The following is a 9,727-nucleotide window of genomic DNA, read 5'->3' on the forward strand; positions in this document are numbered from 1 at the left end:
AAAAATTAGCAGGGTGTGGTGGTGTACACCTGTAGTCTCACTCCTCAGGAGGATGGGGTGGGAGATTACTTAAGCCTAGGAGATGCAAGCAGCAGTAAGCTACAATCATGCCAGTGCACTCCACCCTGACAGAATAAAACTCTGTATTTAAAAAAAAAGTTTTCATAATTATAAGTTAGGCTGTGATGTTTTCTTTCTTTCTTTTTTAAACAGACAGGGTTGTCTGGGCATGGTGGCACATGCCTGTAATCCCAGTACTTTGAGAGGCCAAGGCGGGCAGATCACGAGATCAAGAGATCAAAACCATCAATGTGGTGAAACCCTGTCTCTACTAAAAATACAAAAATTCGCTGGCCATGGTGGTGCGTTCCTGTAGTCCTAGCTACTCAGGAGGCTGAGGCAGGAGAATCACTTAACCCGGGAGGCGGAGGTTGCAGTGAGCTGAGATCGCGCCACTGCACTCCTGCCTGGCGACAGAGGAAGACTCCGTCTAAAAGGAAAAAGAAAAAAAAGCCAGGCGCGGTGGCTCACGCCTGTAATTCCAACACTTTGGGAGGCCGAGGCGGGCGGATTATAAGGTCAGGAGATCGAGACCATCCTGGCTAACATGGTGAAATCCTGTCTCTACTAAAAATACAAAAAATTAGCCAGGCATGGTGACGGACGCCTGTAGTCCCAGCTACTCAGGACGCTGAGGCAGGAGAATGGCGTGAACCCAGGAGGCGGAGCTTGCAGTGAGCCAAGATCGTACCATTGCACTCCAGCCTGGGCGACAGAGCAAGATTTCATCTCAAAAAAAAAAAAAAAGATAAAAGAGACAGGGTCTCGGCCAGGCACAGTGGTTCATGCCTGTAATCCCAGCACTCTGGGAGGCCGAGGTGGGCTCGGGAGGCTGAGACAGGAGAATCGCTTGAACCCGGGAGGCGGAGGTTGTGGTGAGCTGAGATCACACCATTGCACTCCAGCCTGGGCAACAAGAGCGAAACTCCGTTTCAAACAAACAAACAAACAAAAAACAAAAAAGACCCTGTCACCCAGGCTGGAGTGCAGTGGTACAGTCACAGCTCACTGCAACCTTGAACTCGTGGGCTCAAGCGATCCTCCTACCTGAGCTTTCCAAAGTGCTGGGATTAATTACAGCCACTGTGCCTGGACTAGGTATGATGTTTTCTGTTTTGGATAATCTCCTTAGGATAAATTTCTAGAAATGTAGAGGCAATAGGTAACACAAATTTTACAGCCTTTGATAAGTACAAATAACTTTACAGAAGTCTGTGCTTCATAATACAAAGTTTAACCAACCTTCTAAGAAGGGGGCATAAACAGTATCTCATTTAACTAGATTTCTATTTACTAATGACAGGAACAGTCTTTTCTCCAGGTTTGCTTATTGATTTCTTCTTCTGTAAAGTTTTGTTCATCTCCTCTGACCATTTACTCTAGGGGCTTAAGTATTTCTTACCAACTGTATTTTTATATTTACAATCCTAACATTTACGTTTCTTTAAAAAAGTTTTAAGAACACTACGATGCTAACAGCAGTGTTAAGACAGCAGATTGTGACTGATTTTGTTCAATTTCTTTGTAACTGTGGTTATAAGACCTTTTATTTTGAGATTTGTTAAAAAAGAGAAACCTAACACATGCATACACATATGCCTAGAAACGTATGCAGAAATAGACACATGGCCAAATTAATCAATCTCTGTCTGTAAGGCAAGATTACAGGTGACTATTGTTCTTTGGTTAAACTATCTTTTCTTGTTTTCCATGATTCATGTTTCTTACTTTCTTGTATAATAAAAGTTACAAAAAGTTATCAAAGACCACATTCCAAGAATACTTGAATACATACAAAACAATTAAATGTCTCATCTAGGAACCAATCTTTCATTGGCCTATTTTCAATCCACTTCTTTTTGCCACAATTTAATTATGGCTTCATTCCCATGTTTATTCTAATTTTCATATAACAGAGATTCATCTCCAGAAGGAACAAATTGGCAGTCTTGCAGAATTTCTAAAAATTCTGAAATAATATCTGAGCTTAGACTTACTTGTTTAAAGGCCACTACTGCTCTAAATGGAAAGCTGGAGCACCACAAAATGCTCTTATCCATCAGGCTGGTGGCACTGTGTCTGGTACATGTATATTTTTGTTTTGGTTGAAATGTGTTAGAGTATGCTCTTAGGCAACTAAAGGGATACCAAAAAGAAACATACTAACTCAATTCCAACATGCTCTGCCACTGCTGGGTAATGTTATAGCCATTCATCATTCACTAATAAATTTCCTTGTTACTAAAAAGGTCTATGATGCCCTGCTCTGATATAAACATCATACTAAAAAAAATGTCATTTAGTGGCCAAAGCAGAAAGTGCCAGAGGAGGAGATACTGTAAAAATGAGATGAGATAGTCTGGTGGCTTGCACCTACCCCGGAGATTCTGTATTCCAACACAGATTTCCAGATGCCTCCCCCACTCCTGACGAGGACTATAATCTTAGTTTGAAATGTCTCAATCACCTGCTCCTATAGGAGCTAAAAGACCACGCCAGGGAACTCAAGACATTTGAGATTACTGGTCATGAGGGGCCCCATGGGGGTGCCCGAGGAATGAGTCTCACCAACGCTCTTCATGCAGCTCCCGATCTTTGTGCTGACTCGCAGGAACTTGCTAAGGTCCCATCGAGGAATCTTCACCACACAATAATCCAGGCTGGGTTCAAAGGCTGCTGTGCCCCCTGTCACAGAGTTCCTGGGGTCCAGCAGGTGGGGTGCCAGAAGGACAGTGAAGGAAGTATAAAGGGTGAGCTTCCAGATAGCTCTCTCCATTCCCACAAATATAGGCCAATGTCCTTTTCGTATTTCCTGTGCCATCAATATTTTCTTCAGCCCCTGACCCACTTCCCCACTGTGATTTCTCCCTTATCCTCGTACCTGAGCTCAGGCAAAGGGATGCCCAATGCTAGCTTGGCTGCCACGTAAGCCAGTGGATAACCTGTGGCCTTACTGGCCAGGGCAGAGCTGCGAGAGAGCCTGGCATTCACTTCAATGATATAATACTGCAAAGAAGGAGAATAAAGAAAAAAAGTCACCAGCCTAGAAGCCCCTGTCTAGCAGAGGTCTCAGAAAGGAGAGAAAATAAGCCCTCTCCAGAGGGATGGCTAGCAAAAGCACCCTCCCTAAGGCCCAACCCTAGTAAAGGAGATTCCAGCTTCTACTCCAGGGACTGTAAGGCCAAAAGACCTCAACTTCAAGTGCCAAAAATTATGCAAGCAGAGGGGGTAACAACCACACTATCAGCTCCAGGGCCTAAAGCTTACCTGCTCAGACTCAGGGTTCAAGGCATACTGCACATTGCACTCCCCAACAATTCCCAGTTGCTGGGTCACCTTGATAGCCGTCTGCCTCAGGAGCTGGTACTCCCTGTCATTCAGTGTCTGGCTAGGGGCCACCACTATGGACTCACCGGTGTGGATGCCCAGTGGGTCCAAGTTCTCCATGTTACACACCTGTGAAGGAGGGTGCCATGGAGGTCACTGCCAAGCAGAGTCAGGAGAGGCAGAAGGCTGCACTCCAGGGTCCTGTTACCTCTGGGGCTGCACCTAACCTGGGTCTGAGGGACATAGAACTCTCAAAGACCTTGGCCCAGGCCTCTGCTCTTCCAAAAGCTCATCTTGCCTGACACGACTCCCACCCTTCCCCCATTCACTCACCGTGACACAGTTTCCATAGGCATCTCTCACCACCTCGTACTCAATCTCCTTCCATCCCTTCAGAGACTTGTCTACTAGCACTTGGCTGGTACGGGCAAAAGCTTGGGCCACGACAGCAGAGAGCTCCTCCCTGTTAGAGGCAAAGCCAGAGCCCAGGCCACCCAGGGTAAAGCCTCCACGCACCAGCACAGGGTACCCCAGCCGTTCAGCGGCTGCCTGGGCCTGCAAGGAGTGGAAGAGATGAACAAACAGGTTATTTCCCGCTGCCCAAGGTGTGTCTGACCCACAGAAAAAACGATATAAGAAAATAACACAGCCGGGCACAGTGGCTCACGCCTATAATCCCAGCACTTTGGGAGGCCGAGGAGGGTGGATCACCTGAGGTCAGGAGTTCGAGACCAGCCTGACCAACATGGAGAAACCCTATCTCTACTAAAAATACGAAATTAGCCAGGCACGGTGGCGCATGCCTGTAATCTCAGCTACTCAGGAGCCTGAGGCAGAAGAGTTGCTTGAATCCGGGAGGCGGAAGTTGCAGTGAGCCGAGATCGCACCACTGTACTCCAGCCTGGGCGACAAGAGTGAAACTCTGTCTCAAAAAAAAAAGTAAATAACACTACCAAAGAAAACACCACCATTCTTCCTTTACCCAAACACCCCTCTAACCTGTTCAAGAGAATTTGCTGCCTCGCTGGGGGCCACATGCTCTCCGATCTCTGCCATTCTGGCAGCAAAGGCCCGTCGATCCTCAGTCAGCTCAATGGTCTCCACTGGTGTGCCCAGGACCCGGACTCCATACTGAGCCAGCACCCCGGCCTTGGTCAGCTCTACACCACAGTTCAGAGCAGTCTGGCCCCCAAAAGTCAGTAACACACCATCAGGGCGTTCATTACGTATCACCTGAGGACATAGAGGGGAGTTACAGGCATCAGAACCTTGTGGGTAGAGAGGCAATCAAAGAAGTTTAATAATGCAGAGTGACCACTAGGCCCCCTGCCCAGTCCTCTTTTCATTCCAGCCTTGCCCCAGTCATACCTGGGTTACATAGTAAGGTGTTATAGGAAGAAAATAGACCTTGTCGGCCAGCCCCTGGGAGGTCTGCACTGTGGCAATATTGGGGTTGATCAGCAATGTCTGGATGTTTTCCTCCTTCAGGGCCTTAATTGCCTAAAAGGACAAGAATGGCATCTCAGCCTCTGCTGAAGAAGCAAGATTGCGAACAGCCTTAGGGCAGCATTCTCCTCTTCTTTCCCTCCCTGTACTCTTGGCCCCTAATAATTGACTTCTATTTCTTACCACATCTCTCTGTACATTCCCCAAATCTGATTCATTTCCTCCCTACAACCTCAGCCATTCTCCTTAAGACTCTTTCCATTCTTGAGGGTCACACACCCAGAAGGGTGGGGAGGGGCATGCCTCACCTGAGAGCCCGAGTAGTCAAACTCTCCAGCTTGGCCAATGGAGAGGCCCCCCGAGCCCAGGATCAGAACCTTTCCTGGTGGTGGAAGCCCAGAGCTGGGAGTGGGAATCCCAGGGGGACAGAGGCGCTCAGTCAGCCGCTCTCTAACTGTGGAAGCAAAGAAGGTCATGGAGCTGAGCTGGACCCAAGAGGTCAACTGGATTAGCTCCCTCACTTTCAGAAGGGTCCAGAGCAAATTACACATCTAATGAGTAGCAGAGGGAGGACCAGAATCCAGGACCCTGGAGTTCCTTTCAACAGAAGCTTAAACGGTATCTTGGGTTGGCTGCCACCCACCCCCAATCCCCTTAACCTCCTAGACATCTAGGAGTTGCCCAGGGCATGTCTACCTTATGCCCATCCTGGAGCCAACCCTGTTCTTAGGTCCACAACCCAGTTATACTCAGGATCTTACCTGTCTGGCCCCCAGGATTCCCAGCTGTGGCCTCTTTCACAGTTTCCAGAAAGATATCGAAAAGCAGTTCCATATCTGAAGGGCCAGCTTGGTGCTCTGGGTGAAACTGGACACTGTTAAAGAGATTGCATCATGAAAGCCATCATGGTCCCTGGCATGACACCGGCAACCTCGGAGGTGGGTAGTGGGAAAGAGGACTGCCGTGCTTTACTTTTCCATCATCAAGGCCCACAGGGCTTCAAAGTTGCAAAGACCTAGTCAACCAGGCTCACCTGAAGAACGGCAAGCTGTTGTGCACAATGCCTTCATTGGAACCATCATTGGCGTTGGTGAAGAGAGGAGCCCAGTCTGCTGGCAGTGAGTCTGTCTCCACAGCAAACCCATGGTTCTGGGATGTCAGAAAGCAGCGCCCAGAGCCCACCAACAAGCAGGGCTGGTTATGGCCTCGGTTCCCATATCTGGAGGTAGAAGCATGCTGAGTCACAGGCCTCGCTCACCCTCTCTTCACTACTGAACCTATCCCAGCTCTCACTGATCTCCTGTTCTCAGTAGCCCCGCTCCTGTTTGTTTTTTTTTTGTTTTTTGAGACAGAGTCTCCCTCTGTTGCCCAGGCTGGAGGGCAATGGCACAATCTCTGCTCACTGCAACCTCCACCTCCCAGGTTCAAGTGATTCTCCTGCCTCAGCCTCCAGAGTAGCTGGGATTACAGGCGCATGCCACCATGCCCGGCCAATTTTTGTATTTTCAGTAGAGACAGGGTTTCACCATGTTGGCTAGGCTGGTCTTGAACTCCTGACCTCAGGTGATCCGCCCACCTTGGCCTCCCAAAGTGCTGGGATTACAGGCATGAGCCACCTCACCTGCAACCTCCCGCTCCTATTTCAACATGAATAAACGCCAACTCTGTTCTAATTCCTGAGACACCCCACCCTTCATGCCACAAGTATGGGCCCCTTCTGCTCCCCGCAAGTCCCACCTCATCTTGTAAGTCTTGGCCCCAATGGCTAAGGCCAATAGCTGGTGTCCCAGGCAGATCCCAAAGACAGGTCGAGGATTAGGCTCAGATAAAACACGGCTCAGCGTGGATACGACACTGGGATAGGAGGCAGGGTCACCAGGCCCATTACTTAAGAAGAGACCCTCATACTCTGGAGTGGGCAGAAAAGATGACATCAAAATCAGTATTTCAATTACAGGAGGCACACCTGTGGCCCCTCAACCCATGAGAGTGTAAGTCCCAATGTCTATCTTCTTCACTGCAACTCATAGTCATTGGACCAAGGGATAGATCTTCCACCCAAGCTGTTTGAGGCCCTGAACAGGCCCCAGCTACTCACCTTGGCTGTCTAGTGCATGGTCCCAGGGTACCACAGTGACCTCAGCCCCACGCTGGCAGAGGCATCGGATCTGATTATACTTGAGGCCACAGTCCAAAGCAAGTATCCGAGGGGCACCCCCTGTATTGAATACCCGTGGAGTCTGAGAAATAAAGGAATAAAGGGCAACAGTTAGCAGCTGTGCTCAGTGGGTATAAGATATGCCTGCACCAACTCCTACCTTCAAAGCCTCCTTTGATTCTCTCCTGTGTTTACCCCCCAGTTGTGGGCAGAATATAACTACTGTGCTAGAGCTTGCAACACTCTCCCACTCTACCTCTGTACCTTAATGGAGACCTCTGGTACCAGGGGGCGGGCATTGGGGTCCAAGAATGGCAGGGATGAAGGTTCTGTTCCATTCTGGACCAGCTTCCCCAGCAGAGACCCTTGTTCCCGCAACTTCTTGGTCAGCTCCCGAGTGTCTACTCCTGTCAAAATAGCACAGTCTTAGGGATCACACGCCCCCAACTCAGTCATCTGTGAGGTCAGACTTCCAGAAGCACTTCCATTCCAGAGCCCTAGTCACACACAGCTGTTCTATGTGCATCAAAATCCTGGGCTATTGTGACAGAAGTATACTACCATGAAGTATTCCTGCTAAAAGTATCACATCGGAATTGGACAACTCTAAATATATCCATTTATAGAAAATAATATCAAGGGAAAAAAAATACACTAAGTAACATTACAGGAATGTAACCAAGTAAGTGCAGACTATGGGATACTAGATACAGGAAAAAGACCTGTTTTCAAATAGCTTACAAGGTCCACAGATTAAGAGACTTATCAACCAAATGCAATGCATGAATCCTGTTTACAGCAAGATTCAAATAAACAGCAAAAAAAAAAATTAGGGGAAATTTTAAACATTGTCTGGACACTTGTATTAGGGAAGTATTACTTTTTTTAGTGTATGATGTTATTATGGTCATGTTTTTTAAAGATTCCTTTTGCATAATGCTGAACTATTTGTAGATGAAATGATATGATGTCTTGAGATTTGCTTCAAAATAATCCAGTGGTGGTGATGAAACAAGATTAGCCCTGACCTGATGATTATGGAAGCTGGGAGTTCCTTTCTGTGTTGGAAATTTTCCTTCTGAGTGATAGTTCAATTCTTTCCCCCAGCCCAACTCCAATCTAAATCTTCCAACTATCACAGTCTTAGGTCCCAGCAGACTACAGAAACTTGATTCTTTCCATCCAGGCATGCTGTGCTCTGCCCAGATATGCCCATGCTTGCCACCATACCTTGCAAACCAGGGATGCCATGCTGCTGCAGCCACTCATGCAGGGTGCAGGTGGCACTCCAGTGGCTGGGAGTAGGACAGCACTCTCCCACCACCAGTCCTGCTACGTGGATGCCTGAGGATTCAAACCACTGTAGATGGAAAGATTGTGAGAAGCCTCAGGCCAAGTTATTTTTTTACAGCATTTTCCCCATTGTGTGGCCACAGACCCTATATTCAGCCACATTCAATGGCCTTCAATATACCAAGCTTTTGGTGCTTTTGCATAGATTATTTCCATTTACCAACAATGCTCTCTTCTATATGAAACACAACCCACAGGCCCAGGGTACCCAGTTGATCACTGAAAATGACATTTTCCTTTCTATTTATTTATTATTATTATTTTTTGAGATGGAGTCTCACTTGTCACCCAGGCTGGAGTGCAGTGGTGAGATCTCAGTTCACTGCAACCTCTGCCTCCCAGATTCAAGCAATTCTCCTGTTTCAGCCTCCCGAATAGGTGGTACTACAGGCGTCCACCACCACGCCCGGCTAATTTTTTGTATTTTTAATAGAGACAGCGGTTTCACCATGTCAGCCAGGACGGTCTCAGATCTCCTGATCTTGTGATCTGCCCGCCTCCGCCTCCCAAAGTGCTGGGATTACAGGAGTGAGCCACCACACCTAGCCATTCCTTTTTTCCTTTTTGAGACAGGGTCTTGCTGTTATCCAGGCTGGAGCGCAGAGCGCAGTGGTGCAAACATGCGGTTCACTGCAGCCTCAATCTCCTGGGCTCAAGTGATTCTCCCACCTCAGACTCCTGAGTAGCTGGGAAAACAGGCGTGGATCATGGCACCTGGCTAATTTTTTGAATTTTTTGTAGTGACAGGATCTCACCATGGTGCCAGGTTGCTCTCAAATTCCTAGGCTCAAGTGATCCTCCCACCTCAGCCTCCCAGTGCTGGGATTACAAGTCATGAGCTACACGCCCTGCCTCTTTCTTCCTTTATCTAAAACTGAAATCACAAATCCCTTCTCTGTGAAGCCCCTCCCACTCACCCAATACAGCTTATGCCTCCATCTTAGAGCTCTCTTAATACTTTATTTCCTCTCTTGCTATTTACATGGTATTATGAATATGTATGTGTCTTTGTCACGAAACAGAACTCAAGAGCAAGGCACATGGTGTCAGTCAGACATTTATTGAGGTGCAGGCATTGCAGAAGATGCTGAGAAAAGAGCAATGAACAAAAAAAGATGAGGTTCCTGTCTTCATGATGTTTATTTCTGATGTAGGGAGCCAGAAAACAAGGTGACAACCATATAAATATTAATTATATAGTGTGATTAAAAACTGAGTAAGATAGGGAGATACAAAATACATTACCAAATGAAAAACAAAGGTTCAGGGCACAAAACTAAGCATGCCCCCCAAACTTCATTTGGGATTATTTAAAAAAAGGCGGGGCATGGTGGCTCACGCCTGTAATCCCAGCACTTTGGGAGGCCAAGGTGGGTGGATCAC

General features: G+C 47.5%; 1 protein-coding gene across 3 annotated transcripts in view; it reads right to left on the reverse strand.

The window, feature by feature from the left end:
* CAD (carbamoyl-phosphate synthetase 2, aspartate transcarbamylase, and dihydroorotase) overlaps positions 1–9,727 on the reverse strand; it is a 27,431-nt gene that overhangs the window by 14,870 nt on the left and 2,834 nt on the right. For 2 of the 3 annotated variants that reach the window (XM_011949869.1, XM_011949861.1), the window contains exons 3-15: positions 8,222–8,351; positions 7,256–7,398; positions 6,932–7,073; positions 6,571–6,742; positions 5,867–6,052; positions 5,595–5,707; positions 5,142–5,287; positions 4,756–4,887; positions 4,387–4,620; positions 3,721–3,942; positions 3,328–3,516; positions 2,942–3,066; positions 2,629–2,759 (exon numbers count right to left, since the gene is read on the reverse strand). In XM_011949869.1, the coding sequence (XP_011805259.1) occupies positions 2,629–2,759; positions 2,942–3,066; positions 3,328–3,516; positions 3,721–3,942; positions 4,387–4,620; positions 4,756–4,887; positions 5,142–5,287; positions 5,595–5,707; positions 5,867–6,052; positions 6,571–6,742; positions 6,932–7,073; positions 7,256–7,398; positions 8,222–8,351 (2,065 nt within the window). The remainder of the gene's footprint in view (positions 1–2,628; positions 2,760–2,941; positions 3,067–3,327; positions 3,517–3,720; positions 3,943–4,386; positions 4,621–4,755; positions 4,888–5,141; positions 5,288–5,594; positions 5,708–5,866; positions 6,053–6,570; positions 6,743–6,931; positions 7,074–7,255; positions 7,399–8,221; positions 8,352–9,727) is intronic. The other variant, XM_011949880.1, reaches the window with a different exon arrangement.

Source organism: Colobus angolensis, unplaced genomic scaffold, assembly GCF_000951035.1.
Source record: "Colobus angolensis palliatus isolate OR3802 unplaced genomic scaffold, Cang.pa_1.0 Scaffold109, whole genome shotgun sequence".
In the NCBI taxonomy this organism is placed as follows: domain Eukaryota; kingdom Metazoa; phylum Chordata; class Mammalia; order Primates; family Cercopithecidae; genus Colobus; species Colobus angolensis.